Raw genomic sequence first — 20185 nt, forward strand, 5'->3', positions numbered from 1 at the left:
GTACTGCAGTTTCATCCTCAAATGCGAGGCCGTGTCTGAACCCTGAAACTACCAAAAATATTTTCCTCTTCCGAATCTTCCCATTCAGATGTGCGTCGATCTGTCTGCCTGTCAGTTGCTCCTGCCTGCTGCCATTGCTGGTCTCACCACAGGATGGCATGTACACAAGTCGCAGTCGCAGGGCATGCAGCAGCAGCAGCAGCAACTAACCACCGAAGATATCGCGGCAAGTCCTTTCATCTTCTTCTTGAGCAAGTTCAGTAGTATAGCTAGCAGCCAGCTCTAAATCATGTATAGCTAATTTAATAATTAATTTATACGATAGTTATTTACAAAATATATATATCTAGTCTCACATGTCATACACATATTGTATCTTGGAGTCTGTACTGCAGTGTACTACAAATCTATATAGTTCGTTGTTCTTCTCTCTCATCTCTTTATCTTTTTTTTAAGCAAGCCAGCTGAGCTGGTATTATATTAAGAAGAAGAAGCAATATTTACCAAAGGACTGATGTAGTATATCTTTTTATCTTCTTAAAATATGTTTATAGCTGAATTATAGTCTGCTATTGTACTCTTATCTAGCGCGTGAGGCAGTAGGTAACGTAGGCAACGTTCATAACTTAGGTTAATTATTCTCAGACTGTTTTTCAGCTCTTGGATGCATATTTCCTATACGATTAAACTGTATCTTTTTTTAAAAAGTTTTTATACGTAAATTCATCGTCTCATTTTTATATAGTAGATTTTGAACTTTGCGGTATTTAGTTTTATCACTTACACCATTAGAAAGCTATAAATAATCAGATAATATTTTATCTTTCATAAAAAAAAACAACCGTACTGCTGCTCGTCTGCTAGCTAGCTAGCTAAGCTTCGTTATTGATCAGCAGCTCAGCAAGTATACCTACAGATCTGCAGTTACACGGCCGGAGTTAGTGTACGTACGCCATGGCCGTGGGAGCTTCAGAGCTCGCATTGCATTGGGACCATGCATTCACTCGACAATGGCCGCTGCTCACATGGCCTAAGTTCTTGTATCACCGTCTTTTCATTTCTTCTTATGCTAATAAGTTATAATTTAAATTTTTAACCTTAAATTTAAAGTAATTTTTAGATTTTTTTATTAAAACTTATTTTTCAGCTCTGCTTTTAGATCGATAAAAACATGTATACAAATTTTTGTTTATAAATTAATTTTTATTTTTAAATATATCGTTTGGCAGCTAACGAGTTGGGGCTTTGGCCTTTGGCTAAAGAACAATTTTACTATTCTTGAGAAGGTAACAGGATGTACCATTATTTTCTATATAAAATTTAGCATCTCTTGGTATCCCGATACTATAAGATATTAAATTTTATATAGAAAACAGTGATATCTCGTGATATTTTCTTAAGCTTCTTTTAAGGACAGGAAAAATGCTCTTGGCTAAAGCATACTACGTACGCCTGAACTCTGAACTCGATCTCTCCCTACTGGGGATGCATGGGATGGAGAGAGGAGAGTCAATTCAATTTGATCGCTGTCTCGTTGGCATGCAGAAAACAGGCGAGATTTTATTGATTTCTTGTGAAAAGGTGAGAGCCAGCCAGACACCAACGAGGCAGTAAAATGTGCCCGGATCAACGAACCCATGCATTCACTATAGCCAACAGTGAGTCTCAAGTACTTTGCTAATACTCGTGTCCTTCAATTATTTGTTCATCTGCGTACGTGCTACTATTTGTTAGGGGTTGTTCGTTTTTACGCTCAAATCAATCCTACTAAATTTTGGTAATGTCAGAAATATTAGTAATTTGGGATGGATAAATAGTATCCGGTTTGTTGCATTTTCCAGGTTTCCACGAGAGGAAATTTTACAAATGAACAACTTTATTATTCTTGAGAAAGTATCAAAAGATATTGTATTTTCTATTATAAAATTTGATATCTTCAGTTATTTCGCACTCAAGATACTAGTAGTAAGATTTTAAGTGTAAATTTTAGTACTCAGAGTTACTTTCTCAATGAATGGTAAATTACTCTTATAGAACTACCAAACCTTAATAGCAGCGGCAATTTTAGCTGTTTGGATTGTTACCTCATCAAATTTTAATAAAACCAAAGCTTAATAGCGTTTATTTTGACCAATAAAGTAAGCAACCCCTTAATTTTATCCAACTCCAATACTCCATGGTGGTTGGCATTTGCATTTGCATTGGCAGCATGCATGTGAGCATTTCTTGCCTTCTTGGTACTATACTACAGTATCTTATTTTCATTTTTCGTCCTGAAGAATGACTCTGACGCAGGGACAGCAGTTGCTGTCACCCACTGCAGGTTAGCCTGCAATTCTGAGTAACAGTTAGTAGTAGTGAGTACGTGCTGCTCTGTTCACAAATATAGGCTCGTATGTTTCGTTTTTTAAGGAATAAGTAAAAATATGTTTTTACAAATAAAAAATAATTTGCAGATAAAACTTTTATATATTATATACATGTCTATAGCGACTCAAAAGCGAACTATATAAAACAAATCATAATGAAAAAACCACAAAATAAAGTTTTAAATTAAATTCTAAAATTTAAATTTTGGCTTATAAGCAGCTGCAACTGCGAAAAGATTAACCCATAAATGATTTTACGGTTTAATAAAACGTTAAGATTCAGGTCAAATTACTTTGATGTTTCGGAGTTTTTACTCGATTAGGAAATATCACATCTAATTATTCAACTAGTAGTAGCAATAAATAAATTTGTTACATGTATTTTGTAAAATTGTGCTGTAAAATTCGTCATATTTGTAGACAAATTTTGAATTCAAAACACTTAGATTCACATCACTTACCCTACGACTCATAAGCAGTTAATTTTAGAGTGATTTTAGTTTTCTTTTTTCGTTGTAGCTTCTTTTACATTATTTGGTCTTAAATAACTAAGAATATTATATATATATATATATATGTTTTACCTGAAAATATTTTTTGTCGTTGATTTATCAGCCGTAGACCAAACGATCAGGTAACCTGCGGACAGAGGAAGTAGTTGGATGTGCTTGGTGACAGTGGTTGACCGAACTCTGCATATTCAGAACAGTATTACTGAAAACCTACGTATGCAGTGGTAGCTCCTAAAATATAAACCAGAAATGTGGGCAACACTACTGAATTACCAGTAGCAGGTTACATTAGCAGTAGTAAGGGAAGAGCAGTCGTACCCCATAATTCAGGGACTTTGATGGCAGCCACTGCAACTCTGCATTGAATTGCATTTGCAATCTGTGTAGTAGTTGCATGCAGGCAGGGACAAGTGCAGTGCAGTGCTCCTGCCTCCACCTGCTTTCTTCTGCAATCATTTACTCCTCCGTATAGCCCTTTTCTTTTCGATGCATTTTGGCAATCTGGCACTACTACCTCCTCTTCTCATCACAGAAATTAGGGGTTATTTAGTTGGCAAAAATTTTTGCTAAAGGAATCACATCAAACGTTTGATCGGATGTCGGAAGGGGATTTCGGATACGAATGAAAAAACAAATTTCAGATTCCGTCTGGAAACTGTGAGACGAATCTTTTGAGTCTAATTAATCCGTCATTAGCACATGTTGGTTACTGTAGCACTTATAGCTAATCATGTCCTAATTAGGCTCAAAAGATTCGTCTCACGATTTCCCCCGTAACCGTGTAATTAGTTTTAATGTTCATGTATATTTAATGCTTCATTTAGGTGTCTAAAAATTCGATGTGATGTTTTTAGAAAAAAAATTTGGAACTAAACAAGGCCTTAATTAAAACAAGACCCTTTTCTTTGACTTGTCCGTCTCTGATAGCTACCTCTAGTTGTCATTTGTTGTTGCCAATTACTAACACATCCTGAATCTCTGATCCCTGATGCTGATATACGCTGATCTTATTATGATCATTGTTGCTTTATTATGAACCTGTAACCTGTTTATCCTTTGTGGTGCATTGTTTCAAGCTATTTATGCTTCTGATACAATGTTTCTTTCTTTCTCTCAGTCTGAATATTGCTGTCATTTTCTGTCTCTCGTGTACTGTCATCTCTCTCACGTTTTGGAAAGGAGAGGGCATTTGATGCGCCGCTAGTGCACATCACTCTCATGGAAACGCATCTCTTTACAGAAAAGAAAAGAGGAGAAATATATCCTTTTTTTTCAGAGAACGGCGTTTTAATGTGGCAAGCCAATCACATGTCGCTGTGATTGATCAGATCACTGTACGATGAAAAGGACACACATTTGGAAGATGAGAAGGAGATGAGAAGTATGTGTACAGCAAAAGACAGCCAGCACAGCAGCAATGGCACACAGTGACCGGAAAACTAAGGCCTTGTTTAGTTCCTAAATTTTTTTCTCAAAAACATCCTATCGAATTTTTAGACACCTAAATAAAACATTAAATATAGATGAACCAAAAAACTAATTACACAGTTATAAACGAAATCTTGAGACGAATCTTTTGAGCCTAATTAGTCCATGATTAGCCATAAGTACTACAGTAACTAATATGTGCTAATGACGGATTAATTAGGCTCAAAAGATTCGTCTCGCGGTTTACAGCCTAGCCGTGAAATTCGTTTTTTCATTCGTGTCCAAAAACCTCTTCCGACATTCGATCAAACATTTGACGTGACACTTCTCCCAAAAATTTTCTCAATCTAAACACCCCCTAAAATCCAATACCTGAAGCCTGTGGCTGCTGTCTCCTCTACAAACTGTTAATAATGTTCGAAAAAAAATAGTTGATCATCGAAAAATGCTACCAGTCGACCGGGCTTGATCATGTTGCTGGCTCCGCCAATGGAAGTATTAGAGCTGGTGCAGTAGCTGTCACTGACACGTGGGTCCAGTCCATCTAGGGATATCTCAAACTATTGCAGTCAGAGACGACTTGATTTTCAACCACTAGTTTGGCAGCCATGGGAGTTTTACAGAAACTGGAGTACATATTTACTCGAGGAATTAAAATTATGGTTGTATTGCAATGCTGATTCTGAATGAGCAAATTTTGTCAGAATTGCAACAGTGACAAAGTAACAAAATAAAGCTAAAACAAAGCGCCTCACGAACAGCTTATTGTTGCTATATCTTACTTGTGTACATCTGCTGTCCTGGTTTTAGGGAGAAAAAAAGGTTTTTAAATAACAGTAAGTACTAACACGAACACCCTTTTTTAATTGACAATGGTATTCCACAGGGGTGGATGAGTCTTATTCTTGTCTCGATTCTCAACCCACCAAATCAAATTTCCACTAGGAAATCCAATGTGACACAGTTCTCTGAAACAAAAACTTCAGCATTTCTGATAACCATGTTATCTTGAAAAATATGGCAGCACTTTTCTTCGCTTGAACTAATCCCAGAATAATTATATCACTGAAAATTTTCACCTGTGTGATTTTGTACGTCATGTATTCTTGCATCCATTGGGTTGCTACTGTGCCATTCCCTCAGTTACAAGTTCTTGCAAGCCGCGCCTTAGCCTCTCAGCAGCAAGCCTTGTATCTGATTCCTTCAGCCCTCCGAAGGAAACCCGGATGTATCCAGGGCCTCCACTGGCAGTCCCAGGGATCACAGCCACACCATGCTTGTTTGCAAGCCATCTGACAACTTCAAAATCATCTGAGCAGTTCTCAGGTAGTTTTGCCCAGAGGTAAATGGCACCCTCCCCACCCCTGACATTCTCCTCGCCAAGCGGAGACATCGCGTCCATAAGCAATTCACGGTTTTTCACTAGATCTCTCACTCTTTCTCTGATCCATTCTGGGCCAGCCTCTAATGCATAGAGCGCCAGGCGCTGCCCGACGATCGAGGCACAGATAGGTATGTTATCTTGCACTTTGAGCAGCTGTGCGTGGAGACCATCAGCTTCATTTGGATATGCAATCTGCAGCAGTCAGCTCATCAGTTTCTGTAAGACTAACTGACCAACCTTACACAGATTGCGCACCAACTAAGTTGTATCGTATTGCTATAATGGTAATTTAACTGCATGCCCTCATTAAAGATTCAAGTGCATACAGAAATGCATGAAACTAAAAGACTCACACCAGCATTTCGAGTCTAAGCAGAAGATGAGAGAGAGAATGGTAAACTTACATATCCTACACGCCACCCCATCATTCCGTAAGCCTTTGAGAATGAAAAGAGGTTGACAATGTGATTTCCCTCTAAGCAATAATGCTCCATTCCATCATACATAAAATATCTGTAAACCACCAGCCAATTTTGCAAGCAAGTTCAACCTCAAAAGTTACACAGAATCCAAAGATCAAAATAACAGCACTTATAACTATTTTACATAAAGTAAGAGGTCAGTCACCTTTTACGGATAAGAACTATCTCAAGAAAATACCTGCTTGAATTTCAATATTTGTGCAAAAATATTGATAAGCATCATACAATTGCATTGCGAGATACAGATTGTCTAAAAAACATTGTGATAATTGAAAATTTCCAAATTATACTCTTATTATATACAAATTACAGATGTTAAACTCATTAGTGTATTAACATAGGGTAGTCGATCAATCTTATATTCGAAAGGGGCCATAATATCTTTTTAACATCAATACAAGGGTAAGGAAATGGCAAAAACTAATATCAATTTTCATTGCTCAGCTATGGAGCCAGCAATGAAAAGGTAGACATGTGAAATATTGAGCAAGACTAGATTAGCGAGAGATCAAACATTTATTGATCTGATCAAAGAACTAACAACGGATATGCTCTTTCCAGTGGCATAACGGTCACCAGGATGCTGAAAGCAAGACTGTATTCTTAGGGCCCCTTTGATTCAAAGGAATTTTATTAGAGGATTTCATTCCTATAGGAATTTTTCCTACAAAGCCCTTTGAATCAAAGGAATGAATCCTATAAAATTTCTATGGAATGTATCTTCCTATGCAAGTTTTGGAGGAAATTTAGCAAGAGGTTGAACCTCATGGAAAAAATCCTTTGAGTATATATCTCTCCTCAAATTCCTGTGGTCCAATCAAACAGTTATTTCTACGTTATTTCTGTGTTTTGCAATCCTCTGTTTTACATCTACATTCTTGTCAGAATCCTATGTTTTTCCTATTCCTCTATTTTTTGATTCCTGTGATTCAAAGGGGCCCTTAAAGTGTTTCCTTGTAGTGATTTAGACTTCTAGTAAGCCCAAAGGGATAATCAGTTCTTCAATTCGGGCTATTGCCAGTGAGTCTTCTGCTCTGCCTTTAAGCGACTGGAGTGTTTTATTTCAGCATCACTAAAGTCGAGGGACTAAAATTGGACCTTCAAAAGATAAGGAGTTGTTTGATGGGCCCAATTCTAGTGTTCAGAAGAAAAGGAGGATTTTCCCCTAGCTGTCCAAGCTGATCATGTGAAGATAACTACATTTAACAAACCCTAAGTGGTGGGTGGTTTGCAGATACCTTTTGAAAGAGTTCAAATGCCACTACATTCTAGAAGTCCTATTTATTTAAGCTATCAAAGAGGGTGTCATCCTGGACTCAGGTTCAAGAAGCAAGCATAGTTGCTCAACTGCTTATGGTGACATGTCCTCTTAAACTATAACTTACGGTGATCATGTCCAAGTGCAGTTCATTCTTTTGTAGTGCTTCATCCTTGCAATTGCTTCAAGTAATATCAATGTCTGAGGGACTGAGGAGCTTTATGAACAACAGAAGGGAAAAGTTGCACCGAAATAACATTGCATTTGAGCAATTACCAGTAATCAGTACTAACTTACTCATAGGTATTGTCAACAACAAGCCATGCACCAGCATTTTTGCACAGTTCTGAAATTCTCTGGAATAATGGTGCAATATTAGGAAAAAAAATTAAATTCAACTACAATGCACATGTTTGTGAATGAGAGAGACCGGTTACCTGGAGCATCGGCTTCGGAATAAAAGCTCCAGAGGGGTTTCCAGGATTCACAACACTAACAAGTTTAGGGATAGGATTATTTTCTCGCAGAACCTTCTCCAGCCAATCTGCATTTTTTTAATACAAATATTAATTATATTTCCAGAATGATCTATCCTTTTATAATCCTGGATATACTTCAAAGACCATGCATATAGGTGGCTTAACAAAGCGAACCTAATTGAACGATCAAAAGGCATATAACTCTTACTTAAACTAAGAGAAAAAGCATCATGTATTCATGTGATAGGAACATATCAACTTACAGTGAGCTTGAAGCTCTCAGAAGCAGGAAAAAGAATATGACTAGTGTATAATTGACTGTTCATAATAGACATCTAACCAATTTCTCCAACAAGAATGAAAAGGGGAAGAATTATCTTACCAACATCAGGATGAAGAGTCTCAGGATTGCTTGCACCAACTAATATGTTAGTCACTCCAGTCATCTGGAATGACATGTAGGAATTGAAGTAGTATGGTGCAAACATGACAACTGCATCCCCAGCATCACAAAGGGTGAGAACCAGATTTACAAAGGCCTGCCAAAATTTGATGGATGGCATCACTTTATTGACCAACCTAGTTGGCAAACAAGGTTTAGGTGAAGCAGTCATAAGGAAAGGAGGAAAGCATCTCATAGAACTGAAGAACAGAGACAAATTGACAACCTATAGTCTGATAGCTAAACGACCCAAAATTCATGGGGGAAGACCAGAATAGCATGACGGAGCTGTAATAAATCAGGTGGAAACTGGAAAGTATGTGTATTACCTGATTTGCACCAGATGTAACCATAACTGATGAATTGGTTAACTTATTCTCTCTGCGCAGCTGCAATAAGTATGCTCAAAATTTCAGGAAGGAAATAGAGGGAAGGCAACAAAGATGTTTACACTAATCTGTTTTCATTTGTTAATTTTTCAATAAAATATTCTTGCAGTAGGAAAAATCAGTGATATAAATTGTGAATATAACACCAGCCTCTATATGAGGGAACATCTCTGGTACCAAAGGCACTGTCTCAGAACCATGTTACTACACTGTTAAATGGCAGCATTGCACTATTATAGCTCTGAACTCCATGAGCTTTCACCCCCTCCAGAAATTCATAGTAGTTACTGGATTAGTACTTCTTGCCAGCTGATGAATACAGATAGTTGTTGTATATTACATCCGTTTCAGGTTATAATATGTTTAGTTTTTCCTAGATTCATATGGATACTAATGAATCTGGATATATACAATAGATAAATCTAGTGAAAATCAAAACATCTTATAACCTGAAATGGAAGGAGTAATTTATTGTGTTTTAAGATCACTACATTTTGCATGAATGTAGATCATCCTCCAATCTGCTATGATGAGGGAACAAGAATACTTCCAGGATCCTTCTCGTTGATAAGATTCATGTATTGATAGCATGTGATTGCTGAGTATTAAGATCAATGATCTCCTGAATTAATTTCTCACATGATAAAGGCTTAGCAGTAGGGGCACATGTCCTTTGTCCAAAAACAACACAGTTCCTTTGTCTCACATCATAAAAGCTAATTAGCAGTAGGCACAAAGGTGCCTTTGTCTCACATGGTAATTGCTTTGTGGTTATTGGGAAGGGTTGATGGCATGGGGGCCCTGGACACCATAGTCTAATGAATCTCAATTGAAAAATTACCTTCTCGAGAAGAGCTTCTCGGAGTTCAGGAAGACCATCATCAGAGCCATATTTACTGATTGATGGTTCCCATACAATTTCTTTAACCTTATTCATAGCTGCCTCAGGAGGCTGCCAATAAACAACTCCCTGCATACGAGATAGACAGTAGTTAAAACAAGGCAAATAATTTCCAGTAAATATCACATGTTCTGTTGGCAGTAATTGGAGGACAGCACATAAACCGCTTTCACTAATATATATATTTGGATATCTTACTTGGTTAGCAATAGCACAAGCAGTTAACCACCATTTTCAGGAACTAAGCAGGAGTACAATCATTTTTAGGTTCCTTTCCATGCTTGCTACATAGTTTTGTTACACACAGCACTGAATGTTATGAGATTGTGCTACACTCTCTCCAGATTCACCTTACAAAATGAACAAAATTCACTGAGACAATTAACACAGACAGTAAAGGATTGGTTTGGCGCAAGTTACAATTCACATGATCCTTTCACTATTCCATTTCCGTTTCCATTTAAACTATCTCCCCAAACAATAGCAAACATCAAATGGCTGTGCCACCGCCATCATCTTCCTTACAGAAACTCATTGCTCCTCTCGAAAACGCAATCACAAACTCATTGGACAGATGAACCGAAAGGAACTGCGATCCGATACCTGCGCAAGCGACATCACATCCTTGTTCCCTCGAAGCAATTCTTGCATCTGAAAAGGAGCACAACACAGAAAGACCTCACCAAACAATACCAAGGAAATCGGAGACGCGAGATGCGATTTTGACGAGGCAGGAGGTCCTCCATCACCTTGACCATGACCGGCGCGTCCGTCTCCACGGCCCTCCTCGCCAGCCTCCCGAAGCTACCCATCTCACCTCCTCCTCCTCCTCCTCCTCCTCTCCAAGCCCTCCAAGAACCAAGAACTGGAGATGTCGGATACGCTGTTAGAGTCAGAGATCCAAGAAGACCAAAGAACAGCAGCGGCAAGCCCAAGAAGCCGTGGAAGGAAGAAGAGAGGTGGGGGTTGGGTTAAAGAATTCGCAGGCAACGCAACAACCTCTCAAGTCACCACCACCAACTCTCCGTCACACGAGCTGCCCCCCAACCCCTCCTCTTCTCCTACTACTACTACTAGCAACATAAACAAAGACACAACAAGAAGAAGATTTAGGAAAAACTGAAACTTTCACTGCTGCTTTACCATAATTTTATTCCGATTTCTGTCTCTTTCTCTGATCTTTTGGCTTACGTTAAGGGGAGAGTGGTGGGGGCGCCGCGAAGTTGGAGGATAAGCATGGATGGAGCTTTTTGTCTGCGTCTGTTCTTAGGGACAGAGAAGAGTGATGGCAGAAAAAAAAAAGAAACTTTATTACGGTGTAAGGACAAAAAGATTTCCCCTTGGAAATAGTCAAAATATTCCTTAATAAAAAATATTTTATAAAAAATATTTATATATATATCTTCTTAATGATCTAAAACAATAATCAAAAAATAAGATAAGATGAAAAAACTTAAAATTAACTCTAAATTAAAAGTTAAAAATTAAATTTTAGATTATAAACATGAAAAGAAACGAAAAGATGAGATTGCTCGTTTTTTCTTACCCAGCGGACGAGGAGTACTCCCTCTATACATTTATATACATTTATGTCATTTATTTGAAAAAATAAGATCATGATATGAGATAGTTGTGACTGATTGAAGAACCGGCGGAGAAGCACTAGCATTATGAAACAAATTTGCATCGTAAAAGCAGCAGTATTTTGACTGAGGAAGCATTTTTCTTTCAAAGTTACTTTTAAGTTCATGAACTCTCTTTAAATATAATCATGTTTATATAAAAATGTACTGATTTTTATAACAATAAGTCTCAATAAACATATCATTAATATAACTTTACAATCTATCTATTTTACGTTGAAAGTATTATTAGATTTTTTATAAATTTAATCAAACTTTAAAAGGTCTGATTTAGGATCAAACAAAAATTGACTATATTATTATAAAATGAAAAGAGTAATACTATCGTTCTGGAATTATTGCCAAATGGTACCCTGAAAGATTCCAAGGCAGAGAGCACAATATATTGTTTCTGATGACCTGACGGACCTGCTTGATGCGGCATTTGCAGTCACCGAATCAATTCGTAGGCCAAAATAACCGATTTCATCCTGAACAGGATCCGTAAAACGGAGTTTACTGATTGACAGAGCAGTAAAAACAGTACCCATTTGTTCCATCTGGTCTCACCTAATCTGCCCTTCGCAAGCTGATGAAACCATTTGGTTTTTTCGACTACAAATTATTACTCCACATTTTTGGTTTCATCAGCTTGGGAAAACAAAACAAAGTGGCTCGGCTAACATTGGATCCTTGGATCGCTCGCGCAGGGACCGCAGCCTCGTCATGTGGTTCTTTTTAGAGTTTCGGTTAGCAGGTTTTCGAAACTGCTAAGCGGGTTGTTTCGTATGAAAATTTTATTTACGGAATTATTTAAAAAATAAAATAATTTTAATTTTTAATATTTTAATAACTAATGTTTAATTAATCATATGCTAATCATATTTCTCAATTTTATGTGGAGCTAATCAACCGATAAAAAAAGTCAAAAAGAACACGAGTTGTGTTTGGAATCTTCGGAGTTCGGACCAGTAGACCACTAGAGGTTCAGACCCCCAGAGGTTTGATCTTTTTTACGAGCTTTGGTCATTTTTCACTAATTAGACACTCATGAAAAATTGTTAGGTTTTATGAAAATAAAATAAGATGTAGGCAAAAGAAATTAGAGTTGTACTTGTATGAGCCAAGGCTTAAATTGCAGTCTCAATTTGAAATAATTATCCAAATGAAAATTAGGCTCCATCTATCATCATGCTAGTAAGTTTATAATCATAAGCAAACATTTGAAGTTAAAATTTTAGTTTTAGAGTTCTTTCGTCGTAATTTATTTTACATTATATATAAAAACTTTATTCATATTATTTTTTATAGTTGATAAACTATTTTAATAAGTATAAATGAATGACGGTATGTATAGCTTTAACTTTGGATAACTCACACTTCACATGTCGAGGAAAGGTCCCCCTCTCAATCTGCTGAGCAAAAGGGAAAGAGAATGACGCATAAGGAGTTAGTGGTTTTCTATTTTTGTTGATAGCTTGGGTTAAACCCAATTTTTAGGTTACCGTGGCTAAAAATATATTGGAGATTAAAAAAAAGAGAAAGAAAGTTTTAGGCAAATGTTAGCTATGGTAGTTATATTTAATTGAGTATCCCATGTCATTGCGAATTTCTCTCTTAAAACCGTTGCTAAGATTTTAGTCGCGAAGAAGATTTTTAACTCATTTGATCTTGGAAAGCTCATTTGCCACATAAAAAGTTGCATATTCTTATTAGGATGGAAAACCAGTTTTACGACTGAGAATGAACTGAAAATGGAAAAAAATATACAGGAATTCTTCTCCCTTTTCTTTTTTGAAATTTGAGCTGTCTTTATTTTTTTCCCTGTAAATTTCCTATGAAAATTTCGCTCATTCCTTGTCAGCACAAGGCCAAAGACTCCTGCAAAGAACTCCGCCTTCCAGTTGCTGTGGCGGATTCTCGAAAACCCGCCTTCGCCCCTCCTCTTCCCTAAGACACTAGCACTCTCTCAGACCTCGCCGGAGACTACGATGGCGGCGGCGGAAACGCCGGGTTCGTCGGCCTCCCCTTACGAGGAGAGGCTCCTTCAGTCCCTCGGTGGCTGTGGGTGGTGCTTCCGGGACCCCAGCAATGAGATCATCCAGGAGCTACTCCGCGCCTCCCCCTCGCCGTCGCCGGAGGCCGTGGAGGCCGGGCTCCTCGACGTGGACCTGAGGCTCTTCGGCGGCAAGTCCCTCCCGGACCGCGCCGCCGCCGCCGCCGCCACGGGGAGGCGGCCTTCTTACCTCCACGGCCCCATCGTGATGCAGGTACCGATGGAATCACCACGCCCGCGCTTGTTTTGACATCAGCTCGAGAGTTCTTATGGATTTTTTTCCTGAAAGCAAGGGTAAAATGCCTCATTTAGGAACAGTTCTTGCCCTCCCGATTAATTCTGTGGCCGGGAATTGCATTCAGGTTGTGGAAGGGGACTGAAAAGATGTTCTTGGATGGACACGGTGTCAAGAATTTAGGTCTGAATGGAACGTTTTGGAATGCCTTACTTGGGATCACTCAAGCATCCATGTGGCTAGGAATTGCATTGTATCATCTCAGTTTGTCAGATGGGTCAGGGTCTGTAGCCAAGGAGACGAAAAAGATGTTCTTGGCTGTTGCTGGATGGCTATATGAACGTCCTTTGCGAAACATTGTTGTCTACTTGTCTATCTCAATGGTGAAAATTTGATCTTGTTTTTCCTGCATCATGATTGAGCCTACATTCATCTAGTGTGTCTGTGTCTATGTCAACCTGTTATTATTGCGTGCCGTATGGTTTTCTATTGTTTGTTCATCATTTGATGCTAACTTATTTGCAGGTAGTTTCAGTAAGAGATATATATAGAAGCAGCATTAATGCCTCCTTTAAGAACCCACAGCAACACCGCCTTCTGCGCTTTGGTCTGACTGATGGGATTTCTGAATCAGCAGCCATAGAGTTTTCCCCAATCCCGTTCATTACAGAAGATATCGCTCCAGGTACTAAGGTTAGTTCACCATGTTCTTGATCTAGGTTATAGATGTGCAGTGGTATTTTCCAGTCTGCTTTAATTCACTCTTGAGTACTGGAACTAGAGATTACAAACCTTGCACAATGCTATATTGCTCTTTCATGCATCTTACATGAATAATGTTTTTATTTTATTTATTTATTTTTTTTGGGGGGGGGGGGGGTATGCAAGACTGTTCCTTACTGATAACAATGAATGTGAAATCCTCCTTGATAATGCTGCATGACAAGCGTGTAAAAGCTACATTTTGGGATAATCTCTTTATATTGTATCATTAGGATGGGTTTGAGAGATAAAATTCCTTGTTCCCATTGGTTGTCTGTCTGTCCTAACTCCTACAGTCTGCTGAGTTGTGTCTTTATGAGTAAACTGTAACTTAATTTTGATCCAGAAGATCTGAACAAACAATATAAGATTTTTCTGACTGGCCATTTTGCACAAGTATATTATTTCTGATTCAGTCCCCAAATCCTTTTACTGTTTATTGAGTGGTTTACATCGTTATGTCTTGTCTCCTTTCTTACCACTTTATTCAGATTCGTCTTGAGAACAAGATTCCAATACAGAATGGCATATTGTGCTTAAGTGCGAAAAATGTGACTATCATGGGGGGAGTTGTCCAATCTTTGTATGAAGAGTGGCAGATGAACCAGAAATTCAAAGGGTTATCTCGTCCATCCTTGAGGTTGTCTCAAAATGATGATGGAGTCGGACCCCCGCCATTTGAGAAGTTAGATATTGAAGCACATCCTAGTAGAACATCCCAGTATCAAGCTTATTCTGGTAATTGTTCTCTCCTCTTTCTTTTTCTCACCTAAGTTATGTCCACTGTAAAGTTGCCATTCATGTGTGGCAGTTATTTTTTTAAAAAAATAACAAGGGTTTGAATTTGATTCTCTGGGTGAAATCTATATGCATGGATTAAGATGGTCAGAACTATTTCCTTGAAACGAGGGCATTTTTCTGGGTGCAAAATGGATTATTAACAGTTGCGCTACTCACTAGTAAGATTGTCGCTATGTTGGAATCTGACTGGAGATTATTGTCAAGTCTGGCAAAATTAAACAAATAACATTATTTGGATAGTAAAATACTCCTAATCTTTTTTCTGAAAAACATGGACCTAAACTGCACTTTGCATGTCTTTATTTGGAAGACCTAACATGCCTTACGTTTTTTGCATGCTTGCAATATATGGGGATTAGCATGTGAATGTGGTGAATGTGTTTTTACATAAGAAAAAGTTTACTTAACCCACTGAAGTATAGCGTTGGTCCACTTAACACCTTGAAGTAAGAAACCGGGTATTTCTACTCCTAAAGTATTTAAATAAGTTCAAATAACCCCCCTAGAGTAGTTTTATGAGTGCTTTTGGACATGTGGACAATAATATAGCAATGGAATGTGTTAATTACTTGTTTTAGAAGGCAAACGAATGGCTTGGAAATAAGAATATGTAATTTTGCCGATCAATGAAAGGAATGCATTGGTTATGTAGACTTAGGCCAAATGAACTTAATGTATGTGCCATAAAAGCATTACTACCTGCCACATAGGCAAAACCGTTACCACATCATTGTCCACATGGTCAAAACCACTTATAAAACCACCGTAAGAGGTTATTTGAACTGGTTTGAATACTTCAGGACGTAGAACACCGGTTTCATACTTCAGGGGTTAAGTGAACCAACCCTCAATACTTCAAGGGGTTAAGTAGACCTTTTTTTACATATAAATTACTATTTTTTTCTGTATATTTGTAGTTCATATTGCTTTTCTGTGACTTGTGATCCACCTGGACTCTGTTCTTATGTCATAGCAGATAATAAGGCTAGGAAACTGGAAGTCAATCGTGACAACGTTCCAATTAGTTCCAGTAGCAAACCAGTTAATGAAGGTTCAAGTGGTGTGAATAATGAGACTGCAGCAAGCAGGGTTGAACCGAAACAATCTAATTCAGATGGAAGACCAAAAGAAGGTTGGTTTCCGAAAAATTGCTTTTGTCACATAGTATATTGGTGTCAGTTACAAACCTTGCACTTTGGCATTGAAGTCAGTGAAGCTGTTCCTGTTCAAAACCAAGCTGCTGCACAGAAGCTGCTGCAGAAAATGTCCCAGGCTGCGCCTGAAGACAGATATGGTCGGGGCCATAGATTCAAGGGCAAAGCCAGGCAAGAAGAAACTCCAGTGTTTACCCTCGACGAATGGGAGAAGCGAAAATCCATTGGTTTGAAGTCTGCAGCAGAAAGCTACATCGACGATACTAGCCGAGACGAGGAGCTGGCGAGGCAGCTCCAGGAGCAACTGGATCTAGAAGACTCCCATGTCAGTTCAACTTCCCTGATCAGAATCCCTTAACATTTCGAAACTTCCATTACCACCTTCCCGAGAATGTTGATTCCCATGGCATCATGCTATTTTGCAGGGAGTACCAGAGAGTTCAGATGCAGATCGTTTGCGGATGAGCATGTTCAGCTTCAGTGGTCCTGAAGAAACGGGTGGCGGGAGAGGCAGTTTTCGAGGGCGAGGGCGAGGGCGGGGAAGAGGAAGAGGCCGAGGGCGAGGGCGGGGCAGGGGAAGATTTTAGCTCAAATCCAGAGCCCCATAGCATTCAGTTGTGCTGGCAGTAACATTTGTGGTAGGAAATAGGATGGTGGCCTTCAAATCATGTTCTTAAGTTTCCTCTGGAGCTGGAGTCTGAATTCAGAAACAACCTTGTATGTACACTATCATAGAAAACTTTAAGTTTTTGTTCACAGATACATGGAATGGAATTTAGCACATTGTTAGAATTTCAGTTCAGAAACATGAGCATGGTTAGTGCTAGATGAATGTCTACTTTAACTGAAATTTTACAATGATCTCGTATTCTTTTCAGCTTATAAACCAATTCCAACATTCAAATTTAAAATTTAACTTTGGAGTTGATTTTGGTGTTTTTTATTATAGTTTATTTTTTCAATAAATAGCTAAGAACATATATATATAAAAGTTTTGCTCATAAATTATTGTTTCTATCCGCTGATAAGCCATTAGACCATTACTGCTTGTAATCAGCTGTGGTCGACGCGATGAGGCTTCAAAATTGTGCCGTGATCTGCACCGTTGGATGGGCGCACGGAAGAGTTTAGACGGCTGTGATGCGCTCCGTTGAAACGGACGGGTGGGATCAGACCATCGAGGTAGGAACACGCTTTGGAAAGCCTGAAAGCGTCAAACTTTCGTCAGATCTCACGCTTGTTTCTTCTCCTACTCCACCTCACTTCGCCAGCGCGATTCCGGCGAGCCACCGTCGCCTCGCCGGCCGCAGAGGATCGCCTTGTTCCTCTCGGAGCATCCGAAGCTTTCCTCCCTTCCGTACACCGGAGCACTCCGAAGAGGAAAAGCTCGTCTCTTTGCGGGCGTCAGTAGCAGTGGAGCTTGCTTGAGCGGGGAGGGAGATCCATCTGCCCGTCGGCGACGGCGGCGAGTGGTTAATTCCTTCTGGTGTTCTTCGCTTTTGGGTGATCCAGTTGGTCGCCGCAATGGATCACGTCGGCGGCGGCGGCGTTTGGATCCGCGCGGCGGTGGCGGTGGCGGCGGGCGGCGCCATCGCGGCGCGCGCGGTGCGGCGCAAGTCCGTCGACTCCACCGCGGTATTCGTCGGCGTGCCGGCCATGGTGGCCCACACCGTCGGCGGGTACAGGTGAAAGGCGCCTCCTTTCTCTCTCCTTCTGTTTTTGTTCTCTTGGAGAAATCTTGTTTCTGGTGGGATTTTGAGTCGAGTCATCGTCGTAGGTTCGCCGGGATGCTGCTGGTGTTCTTCTTCACGGCGTCGCGGGTGACGAGGGTCGGCGAGGCGAGGAAGCGCGCGCTTGATCCCGACTTCAAGGAGGGCGGGCAGCGCAACTGGTGAGTAAGATCGTTTCTGTTTTTTTTTTTAACTTGTTTCAATCGCAAAGAAAGTGATGTGAAATCTGGAATCAACTCCATTTAGGCCTTGGACATGTTTGAGATTGCCATGTCCTTTGTAATAATTGGAAGATTTACATCAAGGGGAGAAGCTTCAAATCGGTTTGATTGTAGAGCAGGGGAGTCACTGAATCAGGAGTGCCCTAACTCTCTAGAAAGACAAATTAACTGTATCCAGTAGAAAATATGTGCAATCATTGGTGCAACAAGGGAACTGGACTTTCTAGCGCCGCTAGATGATAAAAATGGGCGTTCGTTGAGTTCGATTTCATTGAGTCCGGCAATGTTTCTGTAGTTTGTAGCTACCATGTTCGCTAGATCAGTATATTTTACTTTGTGAAACGTAAAATGAGTTCACTTTGCTGAAGCATGTGGTGTGTGAACATGAGACTATTTGAATTATTCAAATTGACTTCATTAACTTGAATTGTGGCTACTTTCTTTCAACCTGGAACCTATGTTATTGGAGATTTGCTCTAGTCCAACAAATAGTACCTCTAGTACCTCGAGATACCAAATCGTTTTCTACCATTGGATATAGCTGAGTAGGTGTGCACTGTTATATCCAACGATCAGAAATGATTTGACCTCCATATACCGGTACCTCAAGGTACTTTTTGTTAGACCGAAGCAAATCTCATGTTATTGTTACACTTACATCAAGTTCAGCTTTGCGTGAAGTTCATCCTATTTTTCTAGTTGATTAGACATTTTCAATGAGAAAACACATATTTAAAAGGGATACAAAGTTTAAGGCCAGGACTGCTGTCACCATTATTGAGATGAATAAGATGCCTTTCAGTTTCAGAAAATGCTCTTCTGAATCTTTCTAATGCAGGTGCACACCACTCTTATTGACAGGAAGCAAGTTTTATCAAATAGTGGCATTGCAAATATCTTGGTGGTTTTGATAACGCTTGTTACAGGAGGGGCCGATAAGTGCTTGGATACACGAGAGTCTAGTCTTGTAACTGCCCTGATCGGTGGTGTTATTGGACATTATGCTTGCTGCAATGGTGATACATGGTCTTCTGAGCTTGGCATTCTTAGCAAAACGGAACCACGAATCATCACAACATTCAAGGTATGTGTTGGATCTTCCTTCTACTGATAGGCAAAACATCGGTACATATAATTCACTGCTGCTTTTGCCATGAAATTTCACCAGAGGGTACGGAAGGGAACCAATGGCGGGGTAACCATTGATGGACTTCTCGCAGCAGCAGCTGCTGGATTCTCAATTGGACTTACATTTGTGCTACTAGGATTCTTAACCACTCAGTGTGATTCTGATGTATTTTGGAGGCAGCTGCTGGTTATACCCTTAGCTACAGCAGCTGGGCTATGTGGAAGTTTGATCGATTCGTTGCTAGGCGCAACGCTCCAGTACAGTGGGTACTGCAATACTCGGAAAAAGGTGTGGTGTTTTCTGCAATTGAAGTTGTTAGATGTCTACATACCATACCATTGTTTCCTTTTACTTTGTTTTAAATTTTAACTTTTTCTTTTAATTTTGTTTATGTAGGTAGTTGGAGTAGAAGGTCCAACGGTAACAAGGATTTCTGGACTGAATATACTGGACAACAATGGTGTAAATGTAGTTTCTGTGTTCTTGACTACTCTGATCACTGCCTTGGCTTGCGTATACATCTTCTGAGATTTAAGCTATGTAGAGTAGTAGTAGGCAGTAGCACCACATCAGATGTTCACATACGTTGATGAAATTCAGATAGAAGATCTTATAACAGTGGCACTGTTCTCTCTTTTGGGGGGCACTTGCAACTGTTGTTTTTAGCAATTTTTCACACAAAGGATGAATTTTTTTGTATGGACAGATTCAACTGTAGTGAGATCCCATACTGATGTCACATTGAATACAATGAGTCTTTATTTGTACCAAAAGTGTTTACTTTGTCATCAACGTCCCCGTGATATCTTAACAATGCATGGAAATTTTGTA

The 20185-nt window shown here is 39.3% G+C and overlaps 3 protein-coding genes across 8 annotated transcripts; 2 read left to right on the forward strand and 1 right to left on the reverse strand.

Moving 5' to 3' along the window:
- Positions 1–5046: 5046 nt before the first annotated feature.
- Positions 5047–10890, reverse strand: LOC102713125 (aromatic aminotransferase ISS1). 4 transcript variants are annotated; one of them, XM_040521364.1, is made up of 11 exons: positions 10788–10890; positions 10394–10509; positions 10248–10295; positions 9585–9713; positions 8684–8743; positions 8295–8451; positions 7871–7977; positions 7731–7789; positions 6321–6353; positions 6098–6206; positions 5359–5885 (listed from the first exon to the last, which is right to left on the reverse strand). In XM_040521364.1, the coding sequence occupies exons 2-11, from the start codon at positions 10454–10456 to the stop codon at positions 5433–5435; spliced, it is 1218 nt and encodes a 405-aa protein (XP_040377298.1). In that variant the 5' UTR covers positions 10457–10509; positions 10788–10890; the 3' UTR covers positions 5359–5432. The 4 variants fall into 4 exon arrangements, with proteins under 4 accessions (XP_040377292.1, XP_040377302.1, XP_040377298.1 ...); XM_040521361.1 differs by lacking the exon at positions 10788–10890 and adding an exon at positions 10644–10776; XM_040521358.1 differs by lacking the exon at positions 10788–10890 and having other exon boundaries at positions 5047–5885; positions 10394–10776.
- Positions 10891–13169: 2279 nt separating this feature from the next.
- Positions 13170–17164, forward strand: LOC102711579 (tudor domain-containing protein 3). Of its 3 annotated transcripts, XM_015837304.1 has the most exons (7): positions 13470–13536; positions 13685–13940; positions 14083–14250; positions 14811–15057; positions 16094–16252; positions 16328–16599; positions 16700–17164. In XM_015837304.1, the coding sequence occupies exons 2-7, from the start codon at positions 13707–13709 to the stop codon at positions 16859–16861; spliced, it is 1242 nt and encodes a 413-aa protein (XP_015692790.1). In that variant the 5' UTR covers positions 13470–13536; positions 13685–13706; the 3' UTR covers positions 16862–17164. The 3 variants fall into 3 exon arrangements, with proteins under 3 accessions (XP_015692784.1, XP_006645560.1, XP_015692790.1); XM_015837298.2 differs by lacking the exon at positions 13685–13940 and having other exon boundaries at positions 13170–13536; XM_006645497.3 differs by lacking the exon at positions 13685–13940 and having other exon boundaries at positions 13170–13536; positions 16097–16252.
- A 142-nt stretch (positions 17165–17306) lies between these two features.
- On the forward strand, positions 17307–20185 carry LOC102713403 (protein PGR). Its single transcript, XM_015841373.2, has 5 exons — positions 17307–17959; positions 18052–18165; positions 19087–19309; positions 19394–19642; positions 19751–20185. Exons 1-5 carry the CDS (start codon positions 17799–17801, stop codon positions 19880–19882), a joined length of 879 nt encoding a protein of 292 aa, XP_015696859.1. The 5' UTR covers positions 17307–17798; the 3' UTR covers positions 19883–20185.

Source organism: Oryza brachyantha, chromosome 1 (assembly GCF_000231095.2).
Source record: "Oryza brachyantha chromosome 1, ObraRS2, whole genome shotgun sequence".
NCBI classification, from domain to species: domain Eukaryota; kingdom Viridiplantae; phylum Streptophyta; class Magnoliopsida; order Poales; family Poaceae; genus Oryza; species Oryza brachyantha.

Bases quoted from the DNA above. Each gene is read 5' to 3' on its own strand.
- LOC102713125 (XM_040521358.1), bottom strand. From the start codon at position 10,456: ATGGGTAGCTTCGGGAGGCTGGCGAGGAGGGCCGTGGAGACGGACGCG. The intron at 7,790-7,870 runs GTAACCGGTCTC...CCATTATTCCAG, and splicing joins TTCCGAAGCCGATGCTCCAG to AGAATTTCAGAACTGTGCAA. The intron at 6,207-6,320 runs GTGACTGACCTC...GGTGGTTTACAG, and splicing joins ATAGTTCTTATCCGTAAAAG to ATATTTTATGTATGATGGAA.
- LOC102711579 (XM_015837298.2), top strand. From the start codon at position 13,258: ATGGCGGCGGCGGAAACGCCGGGTTCGTCGGCCTCCCCTTACGAGGAG. The intron at 13,537-14,082 runs GTACCGATGGAA...ACTTATTTGCAG, and splicing joins ACGGCCCCATCGTGATGCAG to GTAGTTTCAGTAAGAGATAT. The intron at 14,251-14,810 runs GTTAGTTCACCA...CACTTTATTCAG, and splicing joins ATATCGCTCCAGGTACTAAG to ATTCGTCTTGAGAACAAGAT.
- LOC102713403 (XM_015841373.2), top strand. From the start codon at position 17,799: ATGGATCACGTCGGCGGCGGCGGCGTTTGGATCCGCGCGGCGGTGGCG. The intron at 17,960-18,051 runs GTGAAAGGCGCC...TCATCGTCGTAG, and splicing joins CACACCGTCGGCGGGTACAG to GTTCGCCGGGATGCTGCTGG. The intron at 18,166-19,086 runs GTGAGTAAGATC...TCTTATTGACAG, and splicing joins GAGGGCGGGCAGCGCAACTG to GAAGCAAGTTTTATCAAATA.